The sequence below is a fragment of the Temnothorax longispinosus genome, chromosome 6 (genome assembly GCF_030848805.1).
Source record: "Temnothorax longispinosus isolate EJ_2023e chromosome 6, Tlon_JGU_v1, whole genome shotgun sequence".
In the NCBI taxonomy this organism is placed as follows: domain Eukaryota; kingdom Metazoa; phylum Arthropoda; class Insecta; order Hymenoptera; family Formicidae; genus Temnothorax; species Temnothorax longispinosus.
In genome coordinates this window covers 11,496,430-11,515,346 of record NC_092363.1, presented here as the reverse complement: position 1 = coordinate 11,515,346, position 18,917 = coordinate 11,496,430, and the positions used below count along the sequence as shown (strand labels likewise).

Below are 18,917 nucleotides of genomic sequence, written 5' to 3'. Positions count from 1 at the left end.
TTCTAGTGTGGTGAGTCGCCCGTGAGCCGGTGAGACACGTGGCGGTCGGCACTCGCGCACGTGTGAGCTTGAGTCGTCTTGGTGAGGCACCAGAGTTGATGAGCAGTCTATATTACAATCTAAAAGAGAAGTCTAAGCAGCGTGGGCACTGCGATGTACACGATTAACCAAAGTCACTAATCGAAACGTATAGAGCACACGTTATGCGTCTAGTCACCGCGCGGCCATATGCACAATTGCCTCGATCGCGAGGAAGACGGTGGCGATGAGCGCGCCCGTGCGGGCGCAAGCTGCCGCGATGATCGAGCGTCGTTACCCGATCGATGCTGCCATCTGATCGGACGGCGCAGCGGTAACTGAATCTCAAACACATCGATTCTGGGAGGATAAAGGATGGGAGTCTTTCTTAGTTACCAAATTCAACTTCCTATAATCCACACAAAATCGAATTGTACCATCTTTTTTTCTAACCAAAACTGCAGGCGAGATCCAGGGGCTTTGTGACTCCTCGATTACCCCTTGTTTCCACATATCCTCAATAATTTTATTAACTTCCTTCCTCATATGAATAGGAATACGACGAGGGACCTGCTTTATGGGGGAAGAATCTTTCACATTTATCACATGCTCAAAAATATCACAATTCCCTGCAACAATAGTTTCAGAAAACACATCCCGGAAATCTTTTAGAAAATCGGCAAAAATTTCCTTCTGGGCCTCATTCAGACTCCCAGAATTATTTTCAAAAAGTTCCTTTAAAATAGAAGAGTCCCCCTCGGAAAAGGCTTTAATACGAGAACAATTAAGATTCTTTTTCTCATTTAATTCAGGATTAACAAAGAAAGGTTCAAAAATATTTTCCAGATTCACTTTTTCGAGAAAATCTTTTCCCAAAAGACATTTATCACTAATTTCTGCGACAAACATAAGAATTTCGACAGAATGTTTACCAATTTGAACATTGACCTTTACTTTAGAATCTAAAGGAACCCTTTCTCCAGTTGGATATCTCAAATTACAACTCTCTACTTTTATTCTCTCCACTTTATTATCAATCATTTTGGAATTTACAATGGAAACATCGGAGCCCGTATCTATCTTAAATGAACAACATTTATCATTCAGAAAACCATCAAAACAAAAATCATTTTTATTTTTCTTATTATCAAGTTTAAAGTGCTCAAATCGACCGACTTTCGGGGAATTTTCCATAAAAGTTGAGCCTACCCCGCTAAGCTCAACTAAATCGCGTTTTCCTCATTGGGGCATTCTGATCGGAAATGCCCAGTCTTACCGCAAGACCAACATTCCCCCCGGCCGGCGCCAAATTTGCTGCCACGCCAATTCCCCTTCGGGCCCTTCCCCGCCTTCTCTTTCTCTTTCTCTACACTTTTCTTTTCTTCAGCGCGTTTTTCATTTTCACCCGCATATCCGACTCCCTTTTTCGCAAAATTTTTATTAAGATTCTCTCTATATCTCTCCGAATTGTCTCCTTGAATGATTTTAAGCGCTTTAGCCCTCTCGACGGCTGCATTCAGAGAGGTTATACCTTCCATCTGAAGCGCTCGCTTAATGAAATTATCTGACAATGAGACGGCTGTAACAAATTGCGCACAAGCGATCTTATCGCGCAACTCATACGGGCACTCGGGGTACGCCAGGCGCGACAGTCTGTCGATTTCGGAACCAAGAGCGGCCAAATCCTCCCCGAATTTTTGCTTGCAATTCGTGAATGCGACGTAGCTATTTTGCGATTGTCGTCCCTCCCCGAAACGCAGCTCAAGCTTTGCTTTGAGCTCAGCGAAATCTAGCCGTTCGACGTCTTCAACCGTCTCTAAAACTGAGCGAGCTTTCCCCCTCAGGCTCGAAGCCAACGCGATCGTTTTGGTAGCGTCATCCCAATGATTCGCCCGCGCGATTAAATTTAATTGTGAAAAATATTCATATAACGAGACCGTCCCGTCAAACGTGTCGGGTTTTAGCTAATATCCAAGCTCACTCGCGACCGCGACACTTTTACCCGCGCGCACAGACCGTACTTCCGCGCGGCTCGCCACCGGGGCTCTCTCCCCCGCGTTCGCGTCCCGCGTTTCCACGCCGCACGCGACCGCGTCTGTCTCACTCGCGTACGCGCCTCGTATTTCCGCGCCGCCCGCGACCGCGTCCCTCTCGCGTGTGACCCGTGCCCCCGTGCCGTTCGCAACTCGCGTCCCCGAGTCTCCGGACGCTCTATTAATCGAAGGACTTATATTAGCTCGGAATTGCCGGAGATTGTCCCTCGGAGTCGGCGGAGCTCCTCCTCCTGCTGTCGAAATGTCGCCGCGTACTCCCTCTCCCTCCGCGCTTGTTCCTCTCGCATCTCGCGGATCTCGCGAATCACCGCCTGGAGGGTCACCACCTCCGTCGTCATCTCCGCGGCGTCCGACTGTGGAGTCGCTACCCGGAGTCGTTTCCTTGCGGCCATGAGGAAATTTCTGATCGTCTAATCGTAGCTCGTCGCTCGTCTAGTCCTCGCTCGTCCGATCGATCCGTTCGATCCCGGACGAGCCCGCAAAATGTTGCGCTCGTCCGCGCGTTCGCTACACTCTCGCACAACACACCCACTCGCGAACGCGGCGCGCTATCCCGTTTCCGGGAATAAAGACTCTCTAATGAAAGAAAACTGGTTTAATGAACAAATGTAACAGTGGCTCGTGAACACGTCAGTACAGTTCGAAGGCCCGGCGGAGAATCTGAATGCCGACATCTGTCAACAAACAACGACAGGCCCGTCGTCAAGCACGTCGTCAGGCAGCGCTTTGCGACTGCCTTTCGAGTTTCTACCGGGCGTCTCGGCTCGGGCGCAACAACATTTTTCCATATCTAAAGCCGTTTCCGAGATTTAGGGCGCTGGGTCAGACTTTAGAGATACCCTGTATAAAGCACCGACAATACACACAATAATTTACAAATATAAATCCATTTTCAGACAAATTTAGACTACTTATGCGTTTTAATTACATATTTGATGTTGTTCAGCAAAAGAGCAACGCAGATTTTGTGGTACAAAATATTATTTCTGACTGAACTGTGAAATTTACTGCGTTTAGGTTAGGTTAGGTAACGTGATGGCGTTACTTCTGTTGTGCCGCAGTACCGGCACAAGGTTCTAGGATTTCGGGTCGGAGAACAAATGAGTCACAATGTGTAAAATAACTGAAATATATTTCCCTTATTCAATTTTACAACAGTTCCCTTTTTTTTCTAACTCCGGTATTCGCGTAACTGAAAAGCTTTTATACAATAGACGCACGTTTCCGTATCGTTTCTAGCTGACGACTGCCCGCCGCTTGTCGGAAAGGCGGGCTCTTTATCCGCTTATCCGCTCGGTGTTGCTGACTTAGTTGTCAGCGTTTTTGATACCGCGATCAAAGGTCTAACGGGCAGGTGATGTCCGGGATGACCATATTTAGTCATTCCCGAAACTTGTGCAGGTCTTCGCGTCAGCGTCTTCGTCGCTAGGGTCATATTTCCGATAGGAGGCAACTCGGAGTTGCCAAGTACAATACTTAATCTCTAATTCGTTGTGCGCTCACAACACTTCTGTAGTAATTTACTCATTTACCTGGAGTGAATTATAAATTTACTACAAAACCCCGTTTACGCAGAGAAATTATCGTAAGTTACTACAGAAGTAACGGTCGTGTAAACAATTATGCCATGATTGAGGTTATTCGATCTTGATTGTGGAAACTGCATATATATAAATTTTAATAGGTTAAAGATATCTAACTCTTATATATCATTATAATAGAGCCAATGGTACACAATACGATTTTTAGATGTAAAAAAAGAAGAAGGATCACAGGCCGACATTTTTAAAACCCTGAGACCAGATTATACTTTCCCAAAGGTTTTCGGTCCGCTGAATCCGAATCCGCCAGCGAAATTGCTCCATCACATCAGGTTTTCGAGATATCCTAACCTGAAAGTGCAAAAAACACAGTTTTTCGCTATATTCGGGGTTATATTAAACCGTGAATTAATTTTTCTCCACAAAACTAGGTGCGGCATCTGAAAGTACTACTCTTCGCCTTCAAAATGCTTTTTGAATTTTTCAGATATCTTATTTCTTCTCGGAGATATCGTCCGTTGAAATTTAAGTAATGTCAAGTCTTCATGTGAATAAAAACATTCACTCTATACTACATAGAGTAAAAGGCGCAGACTGCAATTTCAAATTCAGCTACTCCAAAAACATAAGAATACATAACTGTGGTCTGCCTAATTGACAAAAAAAGGCGAATTTGAAAATCTTAAAATTCTATTTTAGACGTTAAGAAATAATAATCTAAAAAATTCAAAAAGCATTTTGAAGGCGAAGAGTAGTACTTTCAGATGCCGCACCCAGTTTTGTGGAGAAAAATTAATTCGCGGTTTAATATAACCCTGAATATAGCAAAAAACTGTGCTTTTTACACTTTCAGGTTAGGATATCTCGAAAACCTTATGTAATGGAGCAATTCCGCTGGCGGATTCGGATTCAGCGGACCGAAAACCTTTGGGAAAGTATAGTCTAGTCTCAGGGTCTGAAGTTTCGCAAAATTTTGTCGGCCTGTGTTACCTTTGATATAAATAACGTATAATTTTCGACGTGATCGACGTGAGATCCCGGCCTGCCCGGCCATAGAAGGAAACAGAAAAAGATCGGGATCGGAATTACATGCAGATGGCGTTGGTATAGAAGGATAGCATATGGATATACAAACTTGTTCATTTTGGGATATTCCTAGAATGTCCACAAATATATATCCTATGGATATCTTAATAAGGTCCATGGACATCCCGAGAAAAAGTGGACATAAAACGGACATCCACAGGATATCCTGTGCTGTCTGGGATACATAAATCACGAAACTGCACAACTTGTATCAGTTGTATCATGGAGTCCACTCTTATAAAGTGTGGCACACTTTTGGATTGATGGTAACGTTAATGTAATCTTATTTTAGTTAAAATACCTTAATTTACTTTTGAAGACTAATAACAAGGTAATTTGTCAATACATATGCAAGATGAGGGCTAGCTTTGCTATTGAAAACATGATAGCAAATGTATAGCATGCGCAAATATGTCTATAAGAGTAAAGCAATTAGATGCAGTATATTTTATGCAGATTTGTTATCATGCTTTTAAATAATAGCTTGTTTGTATCTTGCACACGTATTGAGGAATTACCTTGTTCCGTTTACTCTTCAATTTAATTGTTCGACTTGACAGCAACTTGCTGGCAAAATTGCAGACATTTTGTTATTTAGGATGGTTAGAGCTAGGTCTTTTTACCATAAAACTTTTGTATATATTTTTTGATATCTCGAATATTTTTCGAGATATATCGAAAAAAGCAAAAAACCACTGTACATACATATGAGAGATAGTTTTACTCCTTACAATCGCCACAACTAAAAATTTCTAAATTCAGCTGTTTACTTCCCTTAAATTAATGTGTAAAGTTTCATCAAAATCAAAATTTTCAGATTCTCGAGATTCTCTTGTTAGCTACAGGCTAATTAAAAAATATTCTGTGCATGTTTTAATAATATTATCCATATACTGTTGCAGTAACGCTACCAGCATACACAATCATAGTGTAATACATATATTTTTCAACGATTTAGTCGGTTTTCAATATCGACGATCAGTCAATTATAGTTGGCGCAATGTTTTTGGTAAGATAAATTCTTATGTAAAAAATCTTATGTATGAAAATGAATTAATATTTATCAATATTTACAGCATCATTTGGCGGCTTACTTGGACTATTTGCTGGTTTCAGTCTTATGTCTGTCTTTGAGCTTCTGTATTTTCTTATAATACGTGTGATAACCGATGCATGCATCCATTCAACGAAACACAGCAATATGTAATAACCTATTTCATCCTATTTAGAAATACTTAAGATCTAAAAATTAATTAATTAACTTGAAATTAAATTAACTTGTAAGATATATTATATTTTTTTCCATTGTCATAAAACTAAAATTTAATGTAGAATTCTGTGTACAAATATACATCATAAATACTTATTCCTGATAAAATTTATAAATATATTTCCTGGTTTCTAACTAAAATAAAATATAACATTTTTTTTTAAAATATTTATTTTTTATTAATATTATTAAAACATAAAATTATATTAAGCATTAATAATCACATCCCAGCAAGCACATACACGTTTCAAAAATGTTTTATGTTTTTTGAAACGTTTTATAACCGATTTCTAGAAACGTTTCTCATGAGTAAAAATGTCCATTCGAAAAACATTCGATGGAACGTTTCTTTTTCGATAAAATAACGTTTAAAAAACTATTATAGAAACGATTTTTAAGGTTATTGGGCCATCAGAGCATGTAAAAGAAAAAAATCTGAATTAAAAATGTTATAAAGAAAGCCTAAATACACTTAAATTTGCAATTTTGAGAAGATCTGACGTCTAGTTTTTGAGATATTAAATCTCAAAGTTGGCATTTTTAACATAGGTTTTACGGGAAATTGTACCGGAAACATACATTTTTCGAGGATTTCACTCACTGTCTGTAAAGAAACAAGTTCAAAAAACTGAAAATAACATTATTTGATTCTTCTAGCTCTTGTTAAGGATGTATTGCACCTATTTTCAAAGCGCTACCAAGTGGATAAAAATTTGTGAGAATGTTCTTTTAGTCTTCCTGATGTGCTACAAAAAAAGTAGAAACGAATCCACTAAAAGGTTGCTGAGATATAACGATTTTAATTTTCACTGATTTTACACGTATTCTTATGAGAAGAGACGATTTTGGCGGATAAAACAGCTAAAAAAATGTTGAAGGAGCGCTACCAATATTTTGAATTTTTTTGTACATCTAGTATACGAATAGATGAAAATATCTGCCAAGTTTCAATTGTCTTCACTACACCGTTTTAAAGAAATAAATTAATAATTAATGATAATTAATAATTAATTAATTATTAATTATTAATTATTAATTTTATTAATAATTTGATGTTATAAAGTTGAAATCAAGGCATTTTCACTGCCAAAAGTTTAGGCTCATAAATTACAAAAATCGCAAATAATACGAAAAAAACATTTATAAAGTAAAAAATACTTTTTTAGGAGTAAAAATAAGACTCCTACTATCATTTGAGTATCTTACATCTAGATTTACTATGCGTTAGGCGTAGATATTCAAGTATTTCAAATTTCATGCACTTTTGTCTAAGATTGTACGTGTGATACATCCTTAAGTATAAGACAAAACGACGTTGACGTGTAATAAGGCCAAAAATTCAATCAAAAGTTGATGAATTGTCGCGTTTCTTGTCGGCCTTTCGATCAGCTGTACGCGACGTGAACATGTAGCAACGCCGCGCCGTGTAGTGTTTTCTTTCCACAGCACTATTCTTTTGCAAGCAAATCTCCCGTTATCGAAATTGTTTGTTACCTTCCATTATTTTTTAACATAAACACAATACATAACCTCACTCAAACACATGTCACTGGCATGATAGCTGCCTACAGCGAAGAGATGCAATGTCGCGACATTTCTCTTGTACGAATGTCAACTGAAGTCAAATCTTGAACTGTTTACATTTATCAGTAGATAAATTGATACGTAATCGAATGAAAAGTTACATTATAAAATCAGTAATTATACAAGTGTCTAGAATATATCCATAAAAATGGTTTTTCTTAAAATAAAATTTAAGCCTTATATTGACTCATATGATACTAGCCCAATAACCTTAATGATGAAGAAATTTTAAAATTCCTACTTTTCAAGTCTTTTGAACGTGTTTATGACGTCTTTGAGACATATGTGAGAATGTTCTAGAAGCTTTATGCACGTACCATCTATGACGTTTATTCTTTTTCAAAGACATTCCTGAACTGGTGTACATTCGTGCAATAGGTTAGAATGAAACGAAATATACTTGTCTCCACTCTAATTTACCTATTACACTATACTGATACATGTGCACCAGTTCAGGAAGTTCTTCAAAACAGAACAAATATAAAACGTTCTTTCAATGGCCACGTTCAACACAACGTTGATTTTGCAACTGTTGGAAGTTTTCTAAGCTCAGATTTGTCCGATGACAAATAGATTAAAACCAGTAGGACAAAATTAGTTTAAGTAAATAACTGGTTATATGTGCACGGATAAAATAATTTATTTTATGCAATAATTATGTGCAATATAAATTTAAACGTTTTAAAAAAGACTAGATTAAAGCTATTATATTATATATATAGATAAAGCAAATTATAATTTTGAAAGCGAAAATTTAACAAATATTTTTGTAACTGTAAAAAATACGTTTCTTAAATCATGGACTATGTTTACACGTCACCATTAATCAGGTTTAGTAACATCTGCATCAGTTATAACTACCGGCGTAAGATGTCGTGTAAACGTTAGTCAAATCCAGTTTTATAACACCAGTTGTTGTTACTCTACACCCGTTAACAAAAAAATGTAGACTTATAAAGCGGGTTGTAAGGAAACGTGTAAACGCTGGATGAGTTAAACCCGATTAATGGTGGACGTGTAAACTTAGTCATTGGTTCAAAAACATTTTTGTTCAAACGTTTCTTAACCAATAATTTAAAAAAAATTTTTATGTTGAAAAAACGCGAGAAAAAATTTTTTTTCGAGAAATTTGACTTTTTTCACAAAAATATTCATTAAAATTTTTTGAGATGAAGCAAAAAAACTTCTTGTGTTTTACTCTCAAAATAGTATACTTAAAAAAAAAAAAGCCTGGGGTCCACTGGACCCCATGTGACCACAACGGGTTAATGATTCTTTACCGTTAGGAACCTATGTATACGCTCAAAAAACATATATGAAACTAATATGTGCTACTTGGGATTAAGCTCAAATTAGTCCATTCTTTTTTTCATAAATACAATCTGTTGTGTATGCGTGCACAACACACAGAGAGCCTGAGACAACGAGTGGATGCGTGAGTGGAGGGAGACCCTTATAAGGTGTGAGAAAGCGATCAGTTCGACGGTCGCCTGTGCCGAATAAAGAGGTGACGACAAACCTGTCTGTTATTTACCCACTTACCCTAAGAACAATACAGTGGCGACGAGGAAAAGAACCTACGAGTCAATTAAGTGGTTATCAAAAAGCGCGAATAAGTAATAACAAAAATAAAGATAGCGATTCGACCGGAAGTAAAGAAAAGGACGAACTCAGTGACGGAAGTTTAGAAGAAGAAGCAAACGAAACAAGGAAGTCGACCGGTAAAGAGAAACAGACATCGTGGATATATCGATTGACGAAAGCGGAAATACAAAGCAAGCTCGTAGAACTTTTGGTGCCGTTCGATACCGACGCGTTCTTCAATCGTTTACGAAAACTGTTAGTGAAAAGTGTGAAGAGTCCAACACGTGGCCAAAGACCACAGAGGCAAGAAAGTGCACAGCCGGTCATAATGGCTTCGGGGACAAATAAGAATAGCAATAACCAGAATGTATTAGTGAAGTTTAATCTGGAAGAATATGATTAGGAAATCTTCGTGGAACGATTGGAATTCCATTTCATTGCTTGTGATATTCCGGACGCAAAAAAGCCAGCGGTTTTGTTAACACGGTTGGAAGTGAACGCGTATAACTTACTCCGAAACTTGGCTGCTCCGAAAAAGTTAAAAGATCTTTCGTTCAATAAATTAAGTAAACTAATGCAAGATCATTTATCGCCGCCACTATCGGAAGTTGCAGAAAGGGCCAAATTCGCGAAGATTACACAAAAGCAAGGGAAATTTATCGCGGATTTCGTCGCGGAATTGAGATTGGCCGCGCGCTATTGCGAATTCCCGAATAGCGATGAGAGGCTACGTGACCAGTTTATCGCAGGGGTACGCGACAAAGCAGCCAAGGTCGAGCTATACCGGCAAAAACCAAAAACATTCAGTGACGCGGTGACTCAAGCTACGAGTTTCGAGGCAGCGAATAACGCCGAAACGCCTATCAGCACACCGACGAACGCCGTGATACATCACTTTGCTCGCGGGGGACGCGGCGGCAGAGGCTGGAAAAACACGAGAGGAGGACGAAGCCGAACAAGAGAATCAGCTACATCGGAGCGACAGAGGCAACAAGGGGCGAGTACGTCAACAGGGAAGACGGCGTTCTGTTTCTGCTGCGGAAGATCGGGGCATGAGACGGAATGCCGTTTTAGAAAGTATCCATGTCACCGTTGCGGTCAAAAAGGTCACTTAAAAATAAGGTGCAACAATCCGGCGAAAACTTTAACGTTCGGCAAAGCATCCAAAAAGGAAGAAGACGACTACGAAGGAGAAGACAACAGCGAAGACGAGTTCCAAAACGACCATGGGCTATATACACTTGAAACGGCACGCGACGACGGTTAGCAAATGTCGGTAAATCAAATCCGGGACTGCGTGGATCTCCAGTTTGTAAATATTTTGGTAAACGGAACACCGGTGCGTATGGAATTAGACTCGGGAGCCGCGGTAGCAACGATGTCAAAGAAAGATAAAGTAAAATTTTTCCGACAATCGCTGTCGAAGAACCGAAGCAGCAATTTCGTGTCGTAGGTGGAGCATTAACAAAGCCATCGGGCGTTATGCGCGATTTAGAGATCGAATATAACGGAATATAACGGAATGTAAAGGCAAAAGGCGATTGTTATATAGTTGACGTAGAAACGCCGTTGCTTAGTCGGCCGTAGATGAAAAAATTAGGAATGTGGCCATGGCCAGACTTCGCTCTTCAAGCAATCGATGAGATAGAAATTAAAGAAGAATTAGGCAAATTACTTGAAAGAAAATTCCCGAAATTATTCGATAACAAAACAGGAACCTTCAATAAGGGTAAGGTCTTAATCCAAGTAAAACCGGAAACGCAATCAAAATTTTTACGACCTAGGCCACTGCCGCTCGCGCTAATTGATCGAGTCAGCGAAGAAATTGATAGCTTAGTTAACAGGGAGATCTTAATAGCGATTGATAGCAGCGAGTGGGCAACACCGATTGTACCCGTACAAAAGAAAAAACACGGTTAAGTGAGGATTTGCGGGGACTTCAAAACAACGTTAAACCCTTCATTAGTCGTTAAACAACACCCGTTGCCGAGAAAAGAGTTGTTATTTAGACGTTTAGCGGGAGGCGTTAAGTTTACAAAAATTGATTTAAAGCACGCGTATCAACAAGTCTTGCTCGAAGAAAATTGTAAAAATTTGTGACAATCAATACACACAAAGGTTTATTCCGTTATACGCGCATGCCTTTCGGGATATCATCGGCGCCGGCAAAATTTCAAAACCTAATGAATAAGCTCACAGCTGATCTCCCCGACGTGCAATTTTTTTTAGAAAACGCGCTAGTTACAGGCAAAACAAAAACAGAGCATTACAACAATGTAGTACGCCTTTGCCAGCGACTTGAGGAATGCGGACTCAAAGTAAACAAAGGAAAATGTTCGTTTTACAAAGAAAAGATTGAATATTTCGGGTTTATTGTCGACAAAGAGAGGGTTCACCAGACAGAGGAAGCTGTTCGCGCGATACGTGAAGCACCGAGACCGCGAGATGTTAAGCAATTACAGTCATTTCTTGGCGGCGTAACCGTGAACGATGCGTACATCGAAAATCGAGCGCAAAAATTACAACCATTGTACAAATTACTGCAAAATAAATCTAAATGGGAATGGTCAGACGAATGCGAGAAAGCGTCACAACGAGATCGAAACAAAAGAGAGCGACTGATTGCGTTTGCATCGCGTACCTTATCGACGGCCGAAGATAAATATGCTCCGATACATAAGGAAGCGGCGGCGATCACATACGGAGTGACAAAATTCTATATTTATCTGTATGCGCGACACTTCATTCTGCGAACAGATCACAAATCATTAACGCTCATTTTGGGACCAAAAAAGGGTATTAGTAGATGAAGAGTCTATACCTCTGCCCCGGGTATTTCCGAGGGGTAGCGGGGCGGGCCGCGCGCACGCGGGGGGAACGCCGTAAGAGATGGGCGAAGGGGTCGAAAGGAAGGGTATAGGTTCATCGGAGGAGGGAACTGCGGGGGGAAAATTCCCCACGCGATTTACTAGTAACTGGACAAGTTCTTATCGCTGTCCAATCAGATTTGAGAACAAACTCGAGGCTGTCCAATCAGATGACAGTATTTTGTGGTAACTTAAAAGACGTAAATTCCCTAGGCGGGTGATGGGAAATTTTGCGCCGCAACGTTCGCACCGGGGAGGGGGGGATCGTCAAACCCGGACGTTCCGAGGGGGCGCTCGGATCGGCGGATCCGCGTTATCGACTGCGTTATCGGTTGCGCGCGGAAATCCGGCTCGATTCGTCACCGCGTTATCGACCGCGTTATCGATCGCGTGGAAATCGCGCGTCCCGCTCCGCCGCCGCGTTATCGACTGCGTTATCGATCGCGCGGAAATCGCGCGTCCCGCTCCGCCACCGCGTTATCGAGCGCGTTATCGACCGCGCGCGGAAATCGCGCATCCCGCTCCGCCAATCGCGGCGCGAGAGAGAACGTTCGCGCGCGAGGGTGAGGCTTCTCGAGAGAGAGAGACGCAAGTACTATTTTCGTCAACCCCGATTCGCGCGTCATTGCGATTAAATTTCTTTGCGCTTGCGCGCGCGTTTGGACTCGTTCGAGGTCGCTCTTGTCAGTTCCTCCTTTTGTTTTTTTCGCATGACGCGGCGCGCGGATGTCCCCTTTCCGGAAGGGTGTATCCCGATAGATACATCCTGTGTTGAGATAACGAACGAGTATAAATTGAGTTGGCGCAACAGCGTAAAGCGCATCGGAACGGTATAAGTTAATGTGTTTTTCTCTCTTAACGTGGTATGAGCGACGAGTACGCAAAACTTTGCGAAGCGGCGTGGGTAAAAATCAGAAATAGTACATTTCCGAAACCGCTCGTGAAAATCAGCGAACCGCTCGCGAGGAATGGGGATCCGTTCGCGAGAGAGTGGGATCCGAGGCGCGTCGATGTAACGAGATATCTAATCCCGTCGCGAAATTGGAATCGCCGATCTCCGATCGCATCGGAGTTTCTCGATTTTTATACATTTCGTGAAACAGATCGGCGTCCGCGAAACCGATCTCCGATCCGGGCCCCCGTGGAGCGTCCTCGGCGGTATCAGTGCACTTCCGATCCCCTCGCCCACTTTTTATGCAGATCGTGAAACCAATAACGGTATAAGTTAATGTGTTTTTCTCTCTTAACGTGGTATGAACGACGAGTATGCAGAACTTTGCAAACCAACGTTCAATTGTCCTAAAAAAAAACGACCTGAAGTCAGGAAACCGATCGTAAAAATCAGCGAACCGCTCGTAAGAAATGGGGATCCGTTCGTGAGAAATGGGGATCCGCGGACCGTCGACGTAATGAGATATCTGATCCGTCGCGAAATTGGAATCGCCGATCTCCGATCTCATCGGATGTTTCTCGATATTTATGATTACGGTGAAACATTAATGTGGCGGACTGAAGATGGAGATTTTTACCTCGATTTAGACGCGTTAGAGGCGAAAATGTAGCATTAGCGATGTGCATTCGCGAATGAACGATCGCCGTTATCCCTCGCCCGAGGAATCGGACGACGAACTGCGCTGTCGCGAGCCTATGCCCAAGTTTTCGTCCGATTCGGACGACGAATCACCGTTGTCGTCACACGCGTGTGCGTGGGTGGTGAAGGAGGACGCGCGATGGAATCTGGCTACCCATCATCTGCGGAGAGAGATCGGAGAGCGAACTACTCGCGAGCGAGCGTGGATAGAGACGACAGTGGCAAACTCCGTTAGGGCGAACGATTATATGCGTTGCCTACCGCTCGAGTATTACTTTATTTTGAGACGGTGGATGGAGGAGAGAAGATACGTCGGATTTATACCGGCAAGTCTCGGCGCCTTTTCGATCGAGTGAAATTCAGCGTTTCCGACGGTGAAAGGCCCTTCTGGATAGAATGCAGAAACAGTGCGACGAGTTGCTCGCCGCGGACGTTCGCGACGCGGACGGGTACCACGCGTGGAAACGACGATGCGACGAGTGTCTCCGGCTCTTGCGAGAGAGGTGTCGAGTCAAACGCTCTGGGAAGCGAGGAAAGACGGCACCCGTGACCGCTCTGGTGGCTCTGATAGCGCGATTGGAAAGTTCGAGGGAGAATCTGCGACGATTCGAACGCGCCGTAGGTGCCGGCTTGGACGGTGGGGACGGCGGTAGCAGCGTCGACAGAGGATTTTCGTGAGTCGAAATCGATGCGGCGTTCCAACGTCGCGTACTGACAGGCGCTGAGACGAACTCGACGTCGAACCCGCGCGATTTCCCGAGGATGCGAGGGGCACCGTGCTCGAAAAAGTGCGGAATAATATGACCAGACACAGGTGTCTGAAGGTCAATGTCATATTCAATGGGAAATTCGTAGCGGGCGTTAAGACCGATGTGAAGAGTATCGCTACGCGGAACGAACAGCTCCTCCCAGGGTCCGATCTGGACGAGTGGTACAAAAGGCACGTGCGCGACGCGATTCTAGTGGCGTTGGACGAATTTCAGGAACGCGACAGCGGATGGGCGTTGTCGCAAATACTGAACCTAACGGTGAACGTGAACAAGTGTAATCCCATGCGCGTGGGATGTTGGATGAAGATACCGCTAGGTATAAGACTTAAAAAGGCGGTGGTCAACGTGCTGTCGAAGAACGACACGTGTTTCGCGCGTGCGGTGGTCGCGGCTCTGTATCCCGCTCAGCGGCACGCGGAACGATGCGACTCGTATCCCGATTACGCGACGGTGCTGAATCTCGACGGGATCAAGTTTCCCATAGATCTGAAGCACATCGGAAAGTTCGAACGTCAGAACGACGTGTCGATCAACGTATTTACAACTCGGGGAAGGAATTGAAAAAAAGATTAGGTTCGGACGGGGCGCTGACGACAACGCGATCGTGCCTCTGCGGTTGACCGACTATAAGAGGAATAGACACGTAAATCTCCTGTATCTGCGCGATACGCTACGCGGCGTCAACAGGGGTCATTTCGCCTGGATAAAGAATCTGTCGCGATTGGTGGGCTCGAAATTAACCGTGAGCCGGTGTGCGAAGTACGTTTGCGATCGGTAAGTAAAAAACCCGGAAGAACAAGGAAACGACGCGGTGTTATTTTATATATACGCATAGTAATCGCACGCACGTTATTTCGCAGATGTTTACACTATTTCTATACGCAAGAAAAGTTGGCCGCTCACAGCGTCGACTGCGGTCGAATGAACGATTGCGCCATCGTTCTTCCGAACGAGGACGATAAGTGGCTGTCGTTCGACAATCACGACAGAAAGGAGCGACTCCCCTTCGTAGTGTACGCGGATCTGGAGTGTTTTCTCGAACAACGGGAGAGAGAGAATGCCGAAGGGGGCGCAAGAACGGAAAGATACGCTTATCAGCGTCACGTACCGTTCAGCCTGAGCTACTATCTGTGCTGCACCTACGACGATACCGTATCCACGTACAGATATCGTCGCGGCGAGGACTGCGTTTTGTGGTTCGTGAACGAGCTTCGCGTTCTCGCACGTCACGCTAAGATTAAATTCGTCGCCAATATATCGATGGTAAAACTTACGGAGGACAAGAAACTCGAATTTCAGCGCGCGACGCATTGTCACGTGTGTCGGAAAGCGTTCCAACCAGAGGACATGCGCGTGCGAGATCACTGTCATCTAAAGGGACGCTACAGAGGTCCGGCGCATTCTCGTTGCAATCTGAATTACAGAAACGTGTACGTGATTCTCGTGTTCTTCCACAATCTGTCGGGTTACGACGCGCATTTTATCATCGAGAAAATCGCGAACGATTTTGAGGGTGGGGTCGATCTCCTGCCGCTTACGAATTACATATCTTTCTCGAAGACCGTTAAGGAGACGCAAACGGACGGGATGTGGAATCGATTCGTAAAGCTTCGATTCGTAGACTCGTACAAATTTTTAGCCGCGAGTATCCTGACGTCCCTGACGTCCTATCTGGACAAGGACAAGCTGAAAATAACGCGCTCGGAGCACGCGGATTTGAGCACGGAGGATCTCGATCTGCTCACTCGCAAGGGAGTATTTCCGTACGAGTACGTCGACAGCGTGGACAAACTGCGGGAGACCGAGCTTCCGCCGCGCGAGGTTTTTTACAGCTCCCTGACCGACGAGACCGCGAGCGAAAGCGACTACGAGCACGCGACGAGAGTCTGGCGACGTTTTCGCGTGCGAGATCTCGGCGAGTACAGCGATCTGTATCTCAAGACCGACGTGCTTCTTCTGGCGGATATCGTTGGAAATTTTCGGGACACGTGTTTAGCGAGTTACGGGCTGGATCCCGCGTATTATTATACGTTGCCGGGGTACACGTGGGACGCCATGCTGAGGTACACCGGCGTGCGTTTCGAGCTGCTCACCGACATTGACATGGCGCTGTTCGTGGAACGCGGAATACGCGGCGGCCTCAGTCAATGTTCGCTCAGGTACGCGCGAGCCAACAACAGGCACGTACCGACGTACGACTCGTCCCAGCCCACTACGTATCTCATGTATTACGACGTGAACAATCTGTACGGCTGGGCTATGTGCGAATCGCTGCCGTACGCGAATTTCCAGTGGCTCGACGACCCTGAGAATTTCGACGTGACGACCGTGCCGGCGGACAGCGACGTTGGTTACATTCTGGAGGTGGATCTCGAGTATCCGCGGGACCTGCACGACGCCCACGCGGACCTGCCGCTGTGCCCGACGCGCGATAAACCGCCCGGTAAGTTGCAGGAGAAACTGCTCGCTACTCTCTACAACAAATCGCGCTACGTGATGCACTATCGAAACTTGCAGCAATGTCTGCGACTCGGTTTGCGTCTGACGCGCGTTTGTCGAGTGCTGCGATTCGCCCAGTCACCGTGGCTTCGCGGGTACATCGAGCTGAACACGACGTTCAGGATGCGCGCGAGCAACGAGTTCCAACGTAATTTGTACAAACTGATGAACAATGCCGTCTTCGGCAAAACGATGGAGAACGTGCGCGATCATGTGGACGTGCGTCTCGTGACGCGATGGGACGGGAGGTACGGCGCGGAGGCGTTGATCGGCAGACCGAACTTTCACAGCAGGAGCGTCTTCTCGGAGAATCTGGTGGCGATCGAGCTGCGAAAGCTCGAGGTAAAATTCAACAAGCCGGTCTACGTGGGTATGTCTATTCTCGAGATATCCAAGACGTGTTTCTACGAGTTTCACTACGACTACATGATGCCGTTGTATGGCGACCGGTGTCGAATTGCTTACACGGATACCGATAGTCTGATCTATTCGCTGGAGTGTGCAGACGCGTACGAGCTTATGAGACGCGACATAGACAGATTCGACACGAGCGATTACGCGGAGAATAACGCGCATGGTATGCCGCGCGTCAACAAGAAGGTGCCCGGTCTGATGAAGGACGAGAACAACGGCGCAATCATGACGGAGTTCGTGGGTCTCAGAGCGAAGATGTACACTTACAAGGTACTCGGACGTGACGACACCAATAAAATAAAGGGTGTTAAAAGGAAGGTAGTCACGAAGAATATCACGTTTCTAGGATTACGTGGCGTGTCTGCGGAACGCGCGCGAGCTGAAGACGCACCAGTCGTGGATACGCTCGACGTTGCACGAGGTTTACACCGTGTCGGAGCAAAAACTAGCTCTCAGTTCGCACGACGATAAGCGATACGTGACGTTGGACAGCGAGGAAACGCTTCCGTGGGGACATTACGGAATACTGCTGTAACAAGAAACAATATAATATAAGCTTTCTAAAATTGTTTTATTGTAAAAAAATTAATAACACGTAAGAAACAAACCAATGAATGTGTAAACTTTTATTAATAATACAGTACATCACGTTGCGCGTGTCCACGAATGTCTAATTATTTTCTGTTACAACACAGACGCCTTATCTATCCACGAATTGTGCGAACTGTCCACTCCTAGCCACTTCACGTACGCTCGATTGCCGCGCTTACGCATGACTTTTTCCACGAGATAGACGTCGGGATTGAAGACGCGTAACAACTCGTGTTCGTAGAATCCTCCGGCTATCGCTTCTCCGCGAATGTCTTTCAGCAGATACGTAACGGGATAGGTCCTTTGTACTTTGGCCATGCAAAATATCTCGGTGGTCCAATTGGGAGTGTAGCCTTTTTCGAAGATCGTTTTGAATTTGCTCACGCGCACCGGATCGTCGACTTGAAATCTCGCCGGCGCGGCGATCTTTGCGCGACTGTACACCGTGCGCAGCAGTTTTTCGGCGACGGCGAGCGTCACGTCCACCGGACGCATTCCGATCGTTCTGTTTCTGCGACCAACAAGAGGCGCGGCAGCGAGTCTATCCATCTGTACTATCCCTGGAGCATAAAGAGCTTTCACATGTCGTTTTTCAACGTGCGATTGAATCTCTCCACCACCGACGCTTTCATCACCGAATACGTGGAGTAGTGATTCACCTTGTGCGCGTCGAAGACTGTGCGCGCGTCGGCGTTGTAGAATTCCTTTCCTTTGTCCGTTTGCAGATTTCTAGTGTGTCGCGCGTCATCGCGAAAGATCTTTCGAAAAGCCGTCGCGACCTCCTTTCCGCTCTTACTCTTGAGCGGGATCGCCCAGGCGTACTTGCTCAGCACATCGATGACCGTCAAAATGTAATTGTGGCCGGCGTTTTCGCACGAATAGGGACGCATCTCGACCACGTCGGCCTGCCACAGGTCGTCGTAACTGCGCACCATGACGCGGCGGCGTGGAAAGTTTTTTCGCGCCGGTGCGTGCAATTCCTCCACGAGTCTTCGTTTTCCCACGCTCATTGTTTAAGAAGCTGTAAAACAGTCTTAATTGCGATGAT

General features: G+C 44.4%; 3 protein-coding genes across 5 annotated transcripts in view; 2 read left to right on the top strand and 1 right to left on the bottom strand.

Moving 5' to 3' along the window:
- The window catches only part of LOC139814922 (sodium channel protein Nach), a 364,065-nt gene extending 358,000 nt beyond the window's left edge, over positions 1-6,065 (top strand). For all 3 annotated transcript variants that reach the window (XM_071781444.1, XM_071781445.1, XM_071781446.1), the window contains 2 exons: positions 5,602-5,708; positions 5,776-6,065. In XM_071781444.1, the coding sequence (XP_071637545.1) occupies positions 5,602-5,708; positions 5,776-5,906 (238 nt within the window). In that variant the 3' untranslated portion in view covers positions 5,907-6,065. The remainder of the gene's footprint in view (positions 1-5,601; positions 5,709-5,775) is intronic.
- Positions 6,066-9,128: 3,063 nt separating this feature from the next.
- Positions 9,129-18,917, top strand: LOC139814920 (uncharacterized). The gene is made up of 2 exons (XM_071781443.1): positions 9,129-17,548; positions 17,625-18,917. The coding sequence occupies exons 1-2, from the start codon at positions 15,287-15,289 to the stop codon at positions 17,811-17,813; spliced, it is 2,451 nt and encodes an 816-aa protein (XP_071637544.1). The 5' UTR covers positions 9,129-15,286; the 3' UTR covers positions 17,814-18,917.
- LOC139815408 (uncharacterized) lies at positions 17,963-18,418 on the bottom strand. Its single transcript, XM_071782336.1, has one exon. It carries the CDS (start codon positions 18,416-18,418, stop codon positions 17,963-17,965), a length of 456 nt encoding a protein of 151 aa, XP_071638437.1.

What these genes read in the sequence shown, in the direction of transcription:
- LOC139814920 (XM_071781443.1), top strand. Translation starts at nt 15,287, where the DNA reads ATGAACGATTGCGCCATCGTTCTTCCGAACGAGGACGATAAGTGGCTG. An exon ending in CGAAGATGTACACTTACAAG is followed by an intron (nt 17,549 to 17,624) that starts GTACTCGGACGT and finishes TCACGTTTCTAG; the next exon opens with GATTACGTGGCGTGTCTGCG.
- LOC139815408 (XM_071782336.1), bottom strand. Translation starts at nt 18,418, where the DNA reads ATGGATAGACTCGCTGCCGCGCCTCTTGTTGGTCGCAGAAACAGAACG.